Source organism: Episyrphus balteatus, chromosome 2 (assembly GCF_945859705.1).
Source record: "Episyrphus balteatus chromosome 2, idEpiBalt1.1, whole genome shotgun sequence".
Lineage (NCBI taxonomy): Eukaryota > Metazoa > Arthropoda > Insecta > Diptera > Syrphidae > Episyrphus > Episyrphus balteatus.
Genome location: NC_079135.1, coordinates 130,464,878 through 130,483,688, shown reverse-complemented (window position 1 = coordinate 130,483,688; position 18,811 = coordinate 130,464,878). Strand labels below are relative to the sequence as shown.

At 32.8% G+C, this 18,811-nt stretch overlaps 1 protein-coding gene across 1 annotated transcript; it reads left to right on the top strand.

The window, feature by feature from the left end:
• Nucleotides 1-1,234: 1,234 nt before the first annotated feature.
• LOC129909223 (nuclear pore complex protein Nup160 homolog) lies at nt 1,235-13,730 on the top strand. The gene is made up of 16 exons (XM_055986264.1): nt 1,235-1,452; nt 1,509-1,614; nt 1,678-1,988; nt 3,360-3,549; nt 4,339-4,523; nt 6,781-7,181; nt 7,237-7,773; nt 7,845-7,980; nt 8,047-8,152; nt 9,785-9,970; nt 10,033-10,257; nt 10,313-10,431; nt 10,489-11,264; nt 11,327-11,633; nt 11,693-11,856; nt 13,332-13,730. The coding sequence occupies exons 1-16, from the start codon at nt 1,368-1,370 to the stop codon at nt 13,683-13,685; spliced, it is 4,188 nt and encodes a 1,395-aa protein (XP_055842239.1). The 5' UTR covers nt 1,235-1,367; the 3' UTR covers nt 13,686-13,730.
• The last annotated feature ends 5,081 nt before the right edge of the window (nt 13,731-18,811 follow it).

The following is an 18,811-nucleotide window of genomic DNA, read 5'->3' as shown; positions in this document are numbered from 1 at the left end:
TGAAATTTAAACTGACCTAATTTTTGAATTATTTCATTTGGGCTCTAGTGAAAACAGGCTGTAATGAAATGAAACGTGGAGGAGATTTTACGGCAAAAAACAAGTCTTAATGGTCTGGCCACACCGGAAAGGTATGCGGTAGTCGTACGGGTGAAGGCTTGGCCACAACGGAGTGTACATGTGGTAGCGGTACGGGTAATTGTATGAAAAACATTTAGTAGTTAAGGCATAAATACAAATAAAACACAAGAAAAATGTCCAGAAAAATAAAAGTTACAAACTAGTGAAAACTCTCCAATTTTTCCCTAGAGCTGCGTACTGAAAATCGAATAGCAAAACGAAATTTTTCGTTCAAGATTTCATTTTACTATTTGTATGGATAGTTTTGTTTCGCTTCAGCTGCGTATTCAAGGCTTAACTACATTGGCTCAAAAAGTGAAAATTTTCAAACGCATTTTTTAATAGTTTTTCGGGCTGGAAAATTAAAACAAATGATGCAGAAAGCTTACTTTTTGGTCTTAAAAATAATTTGTATACTCTTTTACTCAAAAAAATTGCGCTAACCAGAAAAAAAATATTTTCACTTTTGTACTTTTCCAAAAAGTGGTGTATGTAGTTAAGCCTTAAGGCTTAACTACATTGGCTCAAAAAGTGAAAAAGTACAAAAGTGAAAATTTTCAAACGCATTTTTGTATAGTTTTTCGGTCTGAAAAATTAAAACAAATGATGCAGAAAACTTATTTTTTGGTCTAATAAACAATTTATATACTCTTTTTCACAGAACAATTGCGCTAGCCAGAAAAAAAATATTTTCACTTTTGTACTTTTTCAAAAAGTGGTGTATGTAGTTAATACTATGTTTCCACCTACGCTAAATCCGAGATTTAGCTAAGTAGATTTAGCAAAAAACTCGAGATTTATTTTAAATATAGGACTGAAAGTGGTTGAAAATCATGGATTTAGGGTAGGTGAACCCAAATCCGTGATTAAGGGAAGTAGATTTAGAATAAATCTCGAGATTTATTCTTAATCTACTTAGCTAAATCTCGGATTTAGCGTAGGTGGAAACGTAGTATAAGCCTTTAGGCAGTGAAAATCTAAATTCAATACCTACCTACTCCAGAAGTACAAAAGTACTTCCTCAACTTTTAAATTGGCAACTCTTATAAAAATCAAACTGTATAACATCCCTGATTAACAGACATCTATCAAAAAAAGTGAGGTTAATTTTTTGTTTTGGCGGCGATAACACAAAAAATCAAACGCTGCTTCTTTCGCTAAATTATTTCATTAAATTTGTTTAAATATTTAAGATTTTTCGTATAATCAATTAATTAAATCATTTGAACTGAGTAACCAGAAGTATAATGGAAAATTTTACACTCAGCTATCGTGAAGTTATTCCTGATTTATCAGCCGAAGAAGATTGGAATGAAATCACATTGAATACAGGTAATTTCCTTTCATCGAAATGATTTCGTTTTGTTAAATAAAATGTATGAATCTAGGAGCAACACAAAGCACTCTACAAGATATCAAAGTCGCCGAAAAAGCCGGAGGCTTTTGCTACAAAAATGCAACAAATAATCACATTCGCAATCGTTTTATTTACTGGTAAGATCTTAATTTACTTACGAAATTGTTATACCTCTTAAAACAGCTCTATTTTACTCTTAGGCGAACATACCAGGACATTTTAGAATTATCCGAAGTTAGTTTAGATTTTAATCTCTACCAAAGCAACGTTCGCTACAAATTCACCGATTCGCCAGTACTTTCATTGACCATTACCGAGTTGGAAGACTCAATTGTTATTCTTGTTACAACTGTTTGTAGTTTGCATCGCATCAAGTTCTCCCATCCGAATGTTTTGGCTGGAAAACATGAAATATCCGATACACAATCATTTTCGATATTTCGTGATGCTAGCACAAATGCAGCTCGTGATCCTTCTACGTTTTATGTTATTGGACAAAATACATCATCAAGTAAGTGCCTCCTTTATTTCTTTATAGCACCTAATAACACTGTATTGAAAAAAAAAACATGTCAGTTACTTTTGAAGTGACACCTACCAGAGGTTGTGGGTATGAATGAGTACATCATATTGTGGCCCTTGAAATTTTTCATAGACCCTCAAAATTTGAAGTCCGTCAAAAAACCTTTTTTTTAATGTTTTCATGTCGACTTCTCACATTGAATTAAAGCCAATTCCAGATATAGTGAGTAGCTACTCAGTTGTAGAAAGCACGAACAATCTAATTCGCAGTTTAACAAGAAGTGAAAATTTAAGTCTGATTCACAATATTGCAAGACGACGAGACGAGAACGTTGCGAGAGTAAAATTTCTGTCAGTTTTATTTGCCACAGCTAGAAGAACTCGTACATGGTTAATTTTGCAAACGAGTGCGTAATGTTTATGAACAGTATTTAAAAATTTATATCTGAGCAACCAAAAAAGATATCAAAATTTTGCAAACGTAGTTACGAAGAATAATATTTTTTTCTAAAAATTAAGACCATAAAGGCTTGGCCACACCGAAGGGTACATGCGGTAGCGGTACGGGTAATTGTATGAAAAAAATTCCAAACTGGAACAACAAAATTCAGCTGTGGAAATTTGTTCATACAATTACCCGTACCGCTACCACATGTACCCTTCGGTGTGGCCAAGCCTTAACAAATTTTCTACCATTAGTATCAGTAGAGAAATTATTTTTTTCATTTCTTCGATTGTCCCAATAAATTGAAATTTCTTCCTCGAGTAAAAAAATCATAGGTTCCACAATTATTTCTAACCGATTTTAATAAATAAAAACGAATTTGATTCAATTTAATATTGTAGCTTAAAACGGTCTCCGAATTAAAAAAAAAAAAAAAAACGCGAAAGAAATGCTAGACTTTGAAATTCAATCCAAAAAATCTACACCCAAATTGATGTTTGGCTGGATATAAGAAGAAAATATTTTTAAAAAGGACAGTACATTTGATGTACTTCAGACTTTAAAACTGTAAAAACATCCCAAATTGACCGAAGAATGACTTAAAAAATTGTTGTAGTCTATAAACATTAAAAAACGGATTTTTGACGATAAATTGAAATTATGAACAATTTCAAGGGACATAAAATGATGTAGATACTCATTCATACCTACAATCTTTGGTAGGTCACTTCAGAAGTAATTAACATATTTTTTATTTTGTAAACACAAGCAAACAAGAGTACAAAATAATTTATTGATGTGACATTTAAAAATATAAATTATTTGAAAAATTAGAATCTTTTTTGTAATTTTTTCACTTTGTGTTTCTATGTAGTTCAAACTTACAGAGTATAATTAAATGATTATTTTATTTAGCAAATCCAGTTCCACATGCAGCAGCAAGTTTTCTTTCTCCAAATGGCGAGGAGGCTTACTTCGCTTTGGCATACCAAAATCAACTCACTTTGTATCTGATGAATTGTCACTCAGGACAGACATTAGTTCATATTCTCAAGGAGCACTATATTATGCCAAGATTATTTTCAAATTTAAAAGGAGCTCTGATGTAAGTAAACTACCGAAAATCCAGAATCCCGAAAGCCCAGAATCCAAAAAATCCCGAAAACCAAAAACCCCGAAAATTCAAAATCCCGAAAACCCAGAATCCCAAAAAAACCAAAGTCCCGAAAACCCAAAATCCCGAAAATCCAAAATCACGAAAACCCAGAATCCCGAAAATCCAAAATCCCGAAAACCCAGAATCCCGAAAGTCCAAAATCCCGAAAACCCAGAATTCCGGAAATCCAAAACCCCGAAAATACAAACTCCCGAAAACCCAGAATCCCGAAAATCCAATGTACCGAAAACCCAGAATCCTGAAAATCCAAAATCTCGAAAACCCAGAATCCCGGAAATACAGAACCCCGGAAATCCAAAATCCCGAAAACCTAGAATCCCGAAAATCCAGAAATCCATAAAACCCAGAATCCCGAAAATCCCAATTCAGAAAGGCCAAAATCTCGAAAACAAAACAGAAAAATTAAAAAAAAAAACTATTCAAAATTGACTGTTCACTAAAAATTTAATTGAAACATAAAATAAAAAAAAACAATTTATTAACAATTTAAACATAAATATAAAAATTTACAATTGTATTGATTTTAGTTCAATAAATTTTTTCCACTTAACTCAATCACTACACAACACTGCTGAAAGCACATTAAGAACTTGAAATCATTTTCAAAGAGATATTAATATTAATTTTCGGGCCTTTGGGTTTTCGGGATTTTGACCGCAACCCTATTCCGGAATAATTTAATAATGGATACTTTGTTTTTTTGTTTATATATTTTAGTGGCAAATCAAACTCTTCCGATGCAGAGTATGCCAATTCTTTGGTTTTTACTCACATCAATGGACACATCTTTCTTGTTGCTCTTTATCGAGATGATCAACTTAGAATGTGGTCGACAACTTCATTGCAGAATGTGTGTTCGATTAGTTGCATTCGGGAAGGAGCTGAATCGAGAATGCAAGGACGTAAGTTAAATTAATATTCCTTGATTTTATTTTTACCATCTTTAAGGATATGCGAGCGATGTTCACTAGCATTTGAAATTGCTCTCCAGACTCTGAAATTCATTTCAGTAAGAGGCGACTAAAATCCATACACCGTATACTGAGAGTATACAAAAATATGGAATGAGTATAACAAATAGATATAAGCCGGCCCTACGGATTCTGTGGAGAGCCAAAAGAAGACTCAGAGAAAATAGAAAGTCTTGAAAAATACAATAAAAAATTTCGTAAAAGAAAGAAGCAGTCTTGGTCCAGCGTGATCTCCTATTATTTAAATTCTCATTCGAAAAGACGGAAAAAGCTAGAGAAAATCTACAAAGTTAAAACAATACTTAACTTCGTTTTTAAGACCGAACCTCTAAGACACCGTTCAAATTTCAGTAGAAATGCTGTCAACTTTCAACTACACGCAAACCCATTTAAAAAAAAGAATCTAAATTGCACCAGAAATAACAAATTCTGATATTTTTATTTTCAATTTTCCATTAGAATTCCAAAATATCCAAAAATTTTACAGTTCCTTCCAAACAAAATAGCGAAACGAAAGCAAATCGCTCGTACATACTCGTAATACGTTTTTTTTAATACGTATTTTTTACTTGCGATATAGATACTATAATCAAGTTATGCATTCGTACAAAGAAAAAAAGTTGAGATAACAATCAGACATGATATTACGCCATAAAATTGGGTCCCGGAAGTCCGTCTGTCTGTCTGTATACGAAGCTACAGCCTCAACGGATGGACCGATTAATGTCAAACTTGGTATGTAGCGTTCTTTGGCGACTCTCCAGAGGGATTTTTGGAATTAATTTTTTTGCACCAAAAATAACGGTACTTGTCATATACCGATTTTAGTAAAATTCAAATTTCTCAAAAACGGCTCCAACGATTTTGTTAAAAAATTCAATTGTAAGTTTTAAGATAAGGTGTATCTGTTAATGCAAAAAACTTTTTTTGAAAATCATTATTAACGGTACCTGCCGTAGAACATTTTTTTTAATCTGATTTTCTCCGAAACTACTTATTCAATTTCAAGGAAACTTTTTGTAAAAATATAATTTTATTATGAGCCAAAAATATAATTTAAAACAAATTAATTTTTGGATTTAGAAAAAAGAGTTGATTTTTTTTTTTCAAAATCAAATTTTCGAAAACCGGACATTGAATTTTTTTTAAATGTTGGTCTTAGATGTTGATTAAGTAATTTCTACAAAATGACATACCAATTTTTCAAAACAAACAATTTTTCCAAAAAATTATTTTTTTAAAAAATGGCTAACGATTTTGAATTTTTGTTTTTCTAAAAATGCATCTAAATAAAACAAATCAAATTGCATAATTGTTTTGGAGGCCAATTTGATTTATTCTTTTGAAAAAACGATTTTTATGTGTTTATTTTTATTTTTTTATATACCTACCTACAATAACTACATTTACTAAATTTCTATATAAAAAGTCCTAAAAATTCTAACAACTAAGAGAAAGAGAAAGTTATTTTTAAATTAATTAGCAATATGTTCCCAAATTCAATTCTTTTATTAAAAGGAAGTTCGGTAGAATTGTTTGTTTTATTTTAAGATAAGTAGACCCGTTTTTTAACTCTAAATAGGGCACGTGCGATTTAAAAACGTGCTCTTCAGAGTACATTCTCCAGAACAGGATTGGAGGTAACACAGGATAACGCTTCTTTTTGCCAAAACCTTTTAAAACTCTTCTTAAAATGTACGTTTTTTCTTCTAGTTAGCTAGAATTCAGCTCAAAAAGTAAATTTTTAGAGTCAATGCTTGTTCCCAGAATCAATTGTCGTTTCATGAAGGCTCTGTTTACTAATAAGCTCGCCAAAAAGATTTTCCGATAATCAATCAGTTTCGAGTCAAAAACGTGTTTTACAACAGATTCCCCTTAAAAAAAAAAAAAAAACAAAGTTCAAAATGTAATTTCAACGACAGCTGATACTCTCACGATATTCCGTTAAATTTTGAAAACTATGCGAAATGTCCTCAGGTGTCTGTGTACACATTTTTGAAAACTAATCTGATTATAAAAAACGAAACCACTGAATGAGCAGCAAATAAAGTTCTTTCCTGTGGGAATATTGATTAGAATGCCAACTATATAATCGGGTCTAGAGTCAAGTTTATTTTTTCATAGCTTTCTGTTTTCTGCATTTGTATCATTTTTTATCAATTCACATTTTTGTTTTTAATTTTTTTAGCTCAAACAAACGCCCTCCGCAAAATCAACGATACAACATTGTGTGCATTCCTCTCCCATTCAATGGGATCCGAATTTGTATGCATCGAGATAAATTCCGATGGTGCCTCCCAATACTATCTTACCCGCAAGAAAATCATTTCTGCACCTCAATCCGATTTGGCTGACTTTGATGCATCTGAGTCAAGAATCTGGGCCCTGTGGTGTAATGCTGAAGGTGAATTCAGTATATCGAATTTCTGTCTACAACGTGGTACTGGCATCAATTGGGTATCGGCAGCAATGGAACCACCACCAGATCGTTATTGTGTCGGTGTCGAACAAGGAATGGATCCACGTGAAGCTTATTGCTCATATGTTTTTCGAAAATTTGAAAGACAAGTCGTCACAAAGGCTCTTTTTGTAAGAATTTTAACTGGTTTTAAATGGTTTATTTATAAAATTTTGTTTTTTGAAGATGTTCCGTCGATCGAGTGTTCGTTTTGATTCCAAACTCTCTATTATCGCTCTTAAAGAACAAGTTTGTCAAGCTGTCGAAGATGAAATTCAAAATGAAGTCAAAGATTTTGATATAAGCGATGATGAGTATTTAGAAATCTCGACACGTCTATGGGAACGTTTCTATTCTTGTTGTGAACAATATCACATCAAAGCTTGTCAGCCAATTGGTCTTTTGATTCTTGATCCTATCGATGCTTTGTGTATTGTCAAAAAGAATACATTTTCAATGCTTCGACCATGTGAGACACTCGAACATCTAATGGTATCGGGTGATAGTGTTGAAATGGATAATGTTATTGCTGTTCATTTTGCTGGCAACGAACAAGTCGGAGAGGATCTAGTTAATTTGGTAGCTATGTTGGCACAAATTGAACAGTGGCTTCCTGAAGATGTCAAAATGGATTTGGATAAGAAATTGTATCAATTGGAAATGCCTAATGTGCTTATGGGAAAACTAGTCGATGAAATTCTAGCTGGCGATCAGGACAGAGAGGTGAGTTTATATATTGGCTGTTTTAAGGTTTAAATAAAATTTTTGTCTTTTTCTTCTTTTTCAATTTGTAGATTCTACCCAACAACTTTATAGTAACTATTCGACAGAAAATTCAAGCCATAAGCGATTTACGAACACCAATGGCTATGCTGTTGGACAATCTACGCATGGATAATGGAAGCCCTGAAAGCATGCAAACTCACTCAGGTACCTAATGAAAATGAAATGAAATCCATAATCCTAGAAATTTATTAATTATTTTTCATCGAACAGGTCTGACACAATCATCTCGTTTCCTCTTGTCTATCGGTGGGCTCTTTGGTAGTCATATTGGAATTTCTGTCTTATCCGAATCTGTTCGTCAAATGTCTTTGATTAGGTGAGTAGTATTTTTCAGTAGTATTTACGAATTCCGGGGGCTAGCAAAGTAATGAACGAGGCTATAAGAAAATTTAGAGTCGCGAGCTGGAACGTTTCAGAGTTTGAATGGCCGAAGCTGTGAATTGAAAGAGATGATGAAGAGAAGGCGAGTGCGTCCAAGAAACAAAATGGCGAAACATTTCTAGGACGTGAAGATAAATTAGATGGAAAAACATGCATTTTGGCTAGGCTTCCAAAACCCCATATGGAGCTAAGAATCCTTAAATACCATGTTTCTAAAACAAAGCACACACCTTACCACTTATAGCAGATCGACTACATTCTGGTATCTAGGATCATGAAGCCGCTAATTAAAGATTGCAAAGAAATTTAGGAGAAGCAATCGATCAACAACACCGTCTTCTGCTAACAGAATTTTTTATAGCAACAAAGGTGACAAACAAACAAAGAGATCATATCGAGGGAATCAAGCGATACAACCTGGAAAAAGAGAAGGGGGAAGCATTTATCTCTGTTATGAAAAATTATCTGTGCATAATAAACATAGAGTGCAGGGTACAAAATATGTCCAAATCTGTGCAAAGAACTGTTAGGACCTTTAAAGAAAACTATAAACGCGACACGGAAAATAGTTGTGGAGCGATTAAGTCAAAGCATTGATATCTATAAAGAACGCTTTCTAAGCTTGGTCAAAATGCTCTCCTAAAAATAGAGATATCTGATCCGGCTACTGATGCAAGCTTGGCATTCCAGGAACTGCGATATGGGAACATAAATAAGGGTGCAGCTTTCTTCAAAAAAATTGCCCTTCAAAGAAAAAGGGATGCTCACGAAATTCGCTTTTTATAGTTTAAACACGATGCTCACGACATTCTACTTGTAGATGACAAAAATGATTAATGGAGAAAAGAATGAAGAACACAACCTAACCCGCGGCGAAGATGTAATTGTGCCGGTGAAAAACTTCAAGAAAAGAAAAGCGAATTACTCTCTTTGAAGCTGGTTTTGAAATTAGACCTCTGGCGCGATGGTCCATGCACTAACTGTGACATGAAGTTCTACATCATAAGAAAGTAAACGCCTAATTTCTTGTATTGCAATTTGTAAAATGCCGTGTACGAATGGTTATTGGAAAGTGTATGCACCAACTTGAAAATGGTCTTTTAAAAGCAATAGACATACTCCACCTCTGCTAAATCTGTGTGGATTAGAATCAAAACCCATTTTATCCACTTTCAGAGATTTCGAGTAAATCGAGAAAAACAAAATTAGAAAATCAAAAAATGTATGGATTTTGCTATTTTCTACATATTTTGTGGTCTGATATCTTAGCCATAAAATACAATTTGGGATTCAAATTTGGCCCACGTATGCATTTGAATAATAAGAACAAAACCTCATACCTAAGTAATTTTTTTTGAAAAGTGGATATAATGGGTTTTGATTCTGATCCACACATCTATTCATTAATTATATTCCTCTTATATCAATCGCTCTATATTTTCTATGCTAAATCTATTCATTAATTATATTCCTCTTATATCAATCGCTCTATATTTTCTTTTATCATTTTGTACATTTTGTAATTTTATTAAATAACATTAATTATATTTTTTGTATCCACTTTCAGCTTTGCCTTGTGTCGCAATTTACTGATCTTGCAACAAATTCTAATTGATACTTGCTCCTTATCGCCAGATATTCTCGAAACTATTCGTTCTCAATTTATGCCCGATACTGTTATATTCCTTCAATCCTACTACGTAATGGTTTGGATTTGTGAAACACCTGTTAATCTTGCTGCATGTTCAACATTGTAAATTTTAAATGAATTTATCATTTAAAATAGATATTTATTCTAATTTTATTATTTTTTAGGGATAGTAGTATTCAGCGTTTGAATATGTTGCAATTTACCAATGGAAGTCCTAAAATCTTTCTCAATGGTGGCAAAAATCATTCAGCTCCATTATTACGAATCTTCCTCAGCTCAAAAGGTCTATACACAGCTTTGGCTCTGTATGGGGAAGGATGTAAGACTTTGAAATGTCCACAATGGCAACAAACTTTGATTCCTCTTGTCAGAATTATAAGTCAGCTTATGTAAGAAGCCATGTAAGAACCTTTCATATCTCTAAAATTAACTTTCTTTTTTTAGCTGGGCAGTTTCTTTTAACTTTACATTCGGAGAATGGCTATTCAGCACTTGTCAGCACATTATTGTTGAAGACTATGTCCGTCTTTTGAACAGTTGGTGTGAATGGAATGTTTGTTCAAGTAAGTCTTATCTTCTTAACGACGATTGACAAATCGATTAATCATTTTATCTTGTAGGACAATTTATCTTGGCAGTATCACTGTTGGACAATGGAGAAACCCACAAAGCCTATGATCTATTTCTTCAAAGCGCTAAAGGAGTCCTTACAGAACAATTCATGAGGGAGAAAATTCTCAAAAGCACCGATGAGGAATTAACCCATAACCAGGCAATCGCTCGTTATTATCTTAAAGTCATTCAACTATTCGAACAGCACAATGCATTGGATCATATAATATCCATGGCACAAGTTGCGATTGGAATTCTTGACAAAAATGATCCTCAATTGCCAATGTTCCAATCGATTGTCTTTAACAACCATCTCATACTTGAGCACTACGAAGAAGCATATCATTCGTTGATCTACAATGCCGAGCTGTCGAGAAGAAAAGACTGTCTTCGGCAATTGGTGGTGACATTGTTCAATAAGAAACGTTTGGATCTACTCATGCATTTCCCATATGTTGGATTACATGATGAATTTGAAAATATTGTAGAATCCAGAGCTAGATCGCTGGCCATCGATGATAATGAGATTTATGACTTTTTGTATGCTTTCCATGTGAACAATGGCAATATGCGAAAAGCTTCCTCGGTAATGTACGAACAGGCTATGCGGCTGCATTTGGAAAGTGATTCCATAGAGGCAATGAAGAAACGTTGTTCGTGTCTTCTTGTTTGTATAAATTCATTGCATCTTATTGATACTCGATACAGATGGATTGCAAAGCCAGTTATAGGCGATGAGTATGCCAGTAACTCTATCGCAAACGAGAATATGGAAACTGATGAGGTATTCCATTTTAACTGATGATTAAATTTGTTTGTTTTTTTAATTCAAAATCTTTCTTTAAGGCAATTGGCAAAGAACAAGTTGTTGTATTAGAAATCAAAGATATTCGCAAAGAACTCCTTCAAACCGAATCATTGATTGTTCTCTCAGAACATCGTAAAGATCTTGGGGCATTCCTGCATGCAGGTTCTCAAGAATTAATTGTTATTCTAGCAAATAGTGGACTATTTACTCCAGCTCTTAAATTAGCCAAAGGATTTGGTCATAGTGTGTTGCCGGTATTTGATAGCTTGACAGCAGCTTGTGTTCGAACTGCAGATGAGAATCCAAATGATGCATGGTCATGGTTGCAGGAAAATGATTTAGCTGGTAAAATAAAAATAATGATGCAAATTAAAGAATTTGTTAAAGATGTTATTTTGTTTTAGATCTTCCACATAGAAGTAGTGCAGCTGATATGGCATGGTCTTTGTTACAAAAATTGGTAGAAGATAATGAAGAAGAAGACTCAACATTGATCCGAAAGAGTGTTGTAAATAAACTTTTGAGTTTGAATGCTTTTGTTCCGCAGTGGTTGTATTCGGCTTATAAGGTGAGTTAATTTTTAGAATACATACGTAAGCACAATAGTTCAATAACGTTGTGGAATGAGACCGTCCAGAAGGTTGACTTCTACTTAATCCTTGTAATATTAGCCCTATTAAGAATTTATTGAATCAAAGTTTGTGGTCTCACTTTAGACATTAACTAAATTAGTACGATATGAGTCCCAGTAACCAATTCTGATTTCTTACCAAAGTTATAAAAATTTGCTTAAAATCCTTTTTCTGGTTGAAAAAAAAGGATAAGTTCTTGGTATTGTATTCCGCAAGTTCATTAACTGCTAGCCTTAATACCGGTGCTAGTTCTTTAGTTAGTAATCAAATCGTCGGAGCGGAAATTTGTGCGATTTCATACAAATTGGAAAGTTGTTACCTGTCGGAAGCAGACCTCAAAGCAAGATTTGTATGAAATCGGAGAATTTTCCGCTCCGACGGATACCTCGCTAGGGCCGATAATAAAAGGGTGAACACTGTCGATCTTATGACATGAAATAAAGCATGTTTTCTCCGATAAGAAAAAAATTAGTTTAGATGGCCCCGTTGGCTCAAACTGTTATTTTTATGATCCAATGCATGGCCCTTCTTTAGCATATCATGACAATAATAGTTAAAGCCAACGGGGCCATCTAAAATAATTTTTTTCTTATCGGAGAAAACATGCTTTATTTCATGTCATAAGATCGACAGAAACTTAGGAGTTGCACTTTACGGGAGGTGTTTATCGATGGTTTTGTCTTTAGCTTTAATGGCTTCAACTGTTTAGCCGTCGAAATCAGTGGTTTCAATATGGAAGCACTTGCTTTCACACCACTTTTTCCTTTATTTTGGCGGAAGAGTCATGTGAATTTGACGCGAGTCGTAGAATCGCTCTTCTGTCAGCTGCAGTAACAGCACTTACTGTTCACCCTTTCATATTTTATTCACAATTGGACTCATTGCGTAAAAAAAATTGAAAAGAAATTTTCGGGTTTGTTGCTTTTTTTTACCTTTTTGGCGAATAGACGGGGGCACTCATGATTTTCGCTTTTTCTTTCTCTACCAATTATTTCGTGGGACCCACTTAAACTGAAATCAGCTTTAAATTACTAAAAGACATCGGAGAACATTTCTGCATTTCTACCTTCTTTGATTTGCACTCGAAAACTAAAAAAAAGCGGATGTGCTATTCAAGTGAGCCAGAATAGGAGCACTTTTTTCAGAGTTGTTCCGCAAAAAATTGCAAAATTTAACTAACGGGTCATTGAAAATGAATGATTTCGATCACAGAGAGAGTGCATAAGGGGACATACCAAAAAGTATTTATTTATCATTTTGGTATTAAGAGACAGGAATTATATGCACTTATAACTAAAAAAAAAGGTGTGCTATTCAAGTGAGCGGCACTGTATCTTAACTTACATAATGACCTTAAATATTTGCTAATTCTTAAAATTAACTAATATTATTAATCTATTATTTATTCCAGGCTGCAAATTCTTCCGAACTTCTTCGTCTATTCGTCAATCACAGTCGTTTGCTAGAAGCAACTGAACTAGCAAAAGAAATAACATGGGCAATGCTCGGAGCAGGTAGTGAATACTTTGATTTCAAACGACCAATAGCAGTAACCAATCGTGAGATGTGTCTACCATTACAATCCCTCGATCTTCTCTTGCACGGACTCAAATTGAATTCCGACTTGGATGTTGAATACAAACAAGCTCATACCGAACTTGATGAACTTATACAAACTTATATCAATACCGCAGTGCGAACATCGGATGATAAAATTCAAATGGCTTATCAAATGGAACGAGATCGTCAGAAGCAGAGATATTAAATTTTGAATAAATAAAAAGTCAATTCATTTTTACAGTTACTCGAATTTTATATTTTTTTTATTGAAATCTTCTCTTAGAATTCATCCATCATTAAAGATTCAGCCACAAACGTTTCCAAATGGAAAACATGTTTGGAACTATTTTCATAAAGCGCACAGAGGAGTATTCGACCTCAAAATATTTTCAATGTTTTTCTTATTCTAATTGGCCTAAAATATTGTTTTATAACTTATAATGCATTAAAAAGTTACAATGAAAAAAAAATTTTTGGTTAAATAAAAATTTTTAATTAAGTATTTTTTTTTTCAATTTTATTTTACTAGCTTACCCGTGCGAGACTTCTCGCATGCTTAAATAAAAAGAAAGTATAGCTAGGTAGGTACAAATGTAAATGCAGAGTGTGTTTTTTTAAAAAGTCGAGAATTACTAAAAAACTCCTGTTTATCCCATTTAAAATACATTGGATTAGCCCCAGTTTAAGTTAAACAGCTATGAATATGGCACATTAAATTTAGCAATTCTAGGTTCCCTAAGTTGTACATACATTTTATAATTAACTCTATTTGAAACAGGTTGCTGCAACTAATATCTCAAACTTGGTCAATTTGAAGAACTTGAACCGATGTTGAATCATGCATTCACCACCTTAAATCGTCAATAAAAAAATTGTTGAACGTAAGGTTTCTGTCTGATTCTTACATCCGACAATTTTTCCTTTGACGATTTTTCTTTGCTGTTCTATTGGGCTTTTCCAAAAATTATCTTAGACCCATTTAATTCACACTCCATTAAATTTTATATCGCTATTCAAAAGTGGAAATTTTAAAATTCGTATCTACCTACGTGATTTCATAGTTTTTCATTTTTAATAGCCACTTATCATATTTTAGCCTAGGAAGTACCTAAACGGACCTAACACCCATATTACGATTGTCAACTATCAATTGATTTTCAACTTCAATCGGATTTTCTAGTAAACTATCATTTATGTAAGTCCTTTTTACCCAGGGGCAAAGAATTGATAGTTGACAATCGTAATAGGGGTGCAACACTTACGCCCCTATAGCACGCAAAGAGCAAATGAAGGGTCCAGGGGAAAAACGGCACATGTCCACTTTTTGTCAAAAATAAACGAATGATGAGGTCTTGTAGTATTTACTGACCACTATCTGATGGCATCCTTACTTTTATAAAACAAATTTAAGCCTTGCTGAAAAAATAAATAAATTGTGTGCTAAGTACTAAGTTGTATGGAGAACAAAATTTAAAAATGCATTTTTCTCGAAATGAGTTGGAATGGACTTGTGCTGTTTTTCCCCTGGAGCCTTCAAATATTCCGGCTTTTTTCTTATGTACATTATGTATGTATATACTATATATGTACATACATAGGTACACTTCCCAGACTTTTCCTGGCAAATGGAAGATGAAATGTTCCTACGGAATATGTTCATACATATATGTACTTACAAAAAATCTTGAAAAAAAAACCATAGGTGTGTTTTTTTGTTTATCTATATTGATTTTTGAAATCCATGCAAATATTTGGCACCACTGTACATAAACTTTGGCAGCTGTCTGTCAGAAAAGTCGCTTTTGTTTTTTTAATATTAACTCCGCAGTGGAAGGCCATTACATCCATGATGGATGCAAACAAATTTTTTCACAAAAAAAAAAAACAAAAACCATAGCATGGCATCCATTTTGGATTCAAAAAATTTCACAAAAAAACCAAAAATCAAAACTGACAGTTCTGATTCTGAAAAAAACAGAATTTCTCTTCTGGTTTTAAAAACAGAATCAGAAGCAGAATCACTCACACATTCATAGATTTAAATGTTAGCAGTACAAAATGTTTGCAGCACAAAAACAAATGAAGTTTGGCGCGATTACACATATATGTGGCACATGTTAAACTTCAGATTCTTCAGAATAAAAAAAACTGTTCAATTGGGATTCTGAATCAAAGAACAATTCCGGATTGCCAATTAAAAACGCCATTAAACGTTTGTTATTGTTTTGTTTCTGGCGGTGTTTTTTTTTCATAAAGGGAAATTCCAAAAACTATCTTTGTCTTTTCCTTTTCTAATTTGACATATCTCGGCAGGGGAAATGTAAACAAAAAACATATTGTCACACACACTTACATTACAACAAACACTGTGTGTTCGAAATCATTTAACCACAAAAACTTTTATATTTCGCGATTGTTTTCAAATTTAAAGTTTTTATTTCCGATTAATTAAAAAAAAATAATTAATTTTACATATTTATTTTGGAAAACACGAACTAAATTCACAAAACTATCACAATTCGCGCCTCCTTTTGTTTGTTTATGTCTTCACCTTCACCATCCCAGCTATGGCTGTAAATTTTTTTTTCTTTTTTTCTGTTTTCTTTTGACTATTTTCTTATACTGACAATCGTTGGAAGTTCCCCACTGAACTTATTCCAAAGATCCTGTCAAAAGCGATGAACACTTCCACTTTCCAATCATTTTGGAAACATCTTATGTAGAAGTGTTCAATGATCTGAAAGAATAATTAAAATAAAGGTAGGACCGCACTTGATGTTGAAGGAACTACGCTAAGTACACCAAAGTAAAAAATAAGCAAAATATTTTGTATCTTTCATTGGTTATCGGAACTACACTATGTGGAATATAATTATTCCTATCAAAATATCGTATTATGTGATAAATGAATAAAATAAATCAATTATTTGTATTTGACGAATTCGACGGAAGAAATAGCCCAACTTTCTACTTTTTCATCTGTCGTATCCTTTGACATTGGTTGTCAACAATAGATCAGTTCGATTTTCTGTTTCGGAGTGCACACCGGGGAATTTCAGAACTAAGAACTGTGTTCTTTTCTTTTCTGATTTTATGAATTGTGAACTTTAGTTGTTTATTTGTGAAGAAAATGTAATAAAAGTAACATTTAATGATATATCTAATAAATTATATCAATTAAATACTAAAATTCTGTTGTAGAGTTCAATTTTACTATGCCAAAGTCATATCTACAAATGATAATCTGTTATTAAAAATTGTTTTTAACTGAAGAGCAAGAACATACATAAAGTCTAGTAGCGTATTTTATTTTATTAAAAAAAAAGAACAACGATAATAGTTAACAATTTCTTGCATCAGAACTTCCTTAGTGCACATTCATCGAGAAAATATCGAACACACCTTGGAATTTAAAGTGAGCTGTCAAAAAGCAATCCGTCATGCAACGTATTCTTTGGGTCACCCCTTTCTGTCCAATCCTTCAATTTCAACGGATTGATTGACACAACGGGTGGAACGGATTCTATGGGTTGGGGCCTTTAATTTCAAATTAATCTTTCGATCCATTAACCATTTGACATTCAAAATGAAATAGTTTACGAAAATATCTCATTTGGATTTTAGTGAAATCATGATATAAGGCACTTAAATACAAAATAAAACTTTTGAGTGATCTTTTTTTTACGGAGGTTGACTACCCAGAACCTCAAAAGTTGGCATTTTCAATTTGTGTTCCAAAAATTAAATAAAAATGTATAACTAATGTTACATGTAACAGGGCTGTTTAGGTACTGCCTAAAACAGAAATAATTCTCCTTTTTTCAACTTTTTTAACCCAATTCCTGTTTGATTAGACTGAAACTGTGTATTTTTTTTTTTTTACAAAAAAGAGAGCCCCTCTTCTTGCAAATTTCTGCCCAAAAATTTCTTCGGACAAAAGTCTGAAATCTTTCAAAAGCTAATGCCTTCTTTTTTTTTTTTAATAAATGATAATTTTGTCCTAAAAGAGTTTGCGTACTTTTGCACAATTTTTTCTTTCTCTGAGAGGATTTCATCCCCACTTCTAAAATTTGACAGGTTTCATATTTTTGTCCAAACTTATCTACAATTTGTTTGTACATAATAATGCTTAAAATGTTAACCATCAGAATTTTTAAGCAAATCGGAGAATTTACTCGCCTAATGAACGCCCCTGATGATGCGAACTAATGATATACGAACACCCCTAATGTGAACAGGAACACGCCATGTCAAACATTTCCAGATTCATTGAAAAGTGATAAAAAGTCATTTTAAAATTCATTTTGGCTGGAATATTATTTTTTAAACAAATTAAGATTTCTTAAAAATTATAAACATTTATATATTTATATTTTGCCAGATTCTGGCGGCAGAAATTCGCCTTTTTTTAAGATATAATTTATTAAAATCTGTTCGGTGTAAGTCCCGGGAAAGGGTGTTCGACAACCGTAATAATATATATGATTCATATTAGCTACTAATTTTTACATGAAATTTTTAAATATTTCAGGTTAAAGAAAACAGAAATTTGAAAATAAGTATTTTTTTTTACAACAAAAAGCAAATTGACAAAAAATACCGCAAATACCTATTACGATTGTCTACTATCAATTGATTGTTGATAAATATGAAATTTGGTGTTTTGAAATCTAGTTTGGGGAAAAACTGGTAATGGAATTTTTCAATTACATTTCAAATAATAAAGGTTGGCATCATTCTTTGTCTTCAAATTTTTTAGCAAATTAGATAATAAGAGATCGAAATTTATTTTTTATCAACTATCAATTGTGCCCTTGATTATGAAAGTGGACTAAGTCACTCCTAAAAATGGCCTCAAATCTAGCCTTAAAATAATTATTATTTCAGGTGTAAAGTTTATTTGAAAGCGAAATTGCAGTAAATAAAATTCTTTATTGCTCCTCTTGTGATTTCATAAAAGAAATATAATTAAATCGTTATAAGAAAATTATTATGTAATTTTTTCTTTAAACAATGCAAAAAGTGACTTAGTCCACTTTCATAATCAAGGGCACAATTGATAGTTGACAATCGTAATAGGGGTGTAAAAAAACACCATTAAAAATGTCAATTTTGAATAATTTTTCGATAAAATAATATGGAAATTTCTGTATTAACTTGAACCTTGACCTTGGGTATCCATTAGAAATTTTTCACAAATCACAAACAAAATAACAGACTGCAGTGTTAATGATCAGAAAAAAAAAAAAAATCACGTGAGCATCACGTGAACAAGATTCTACCCGGAAAAATTGAATTTCACTTTGTGAGTTCCGGGCGAAAATCTTCACG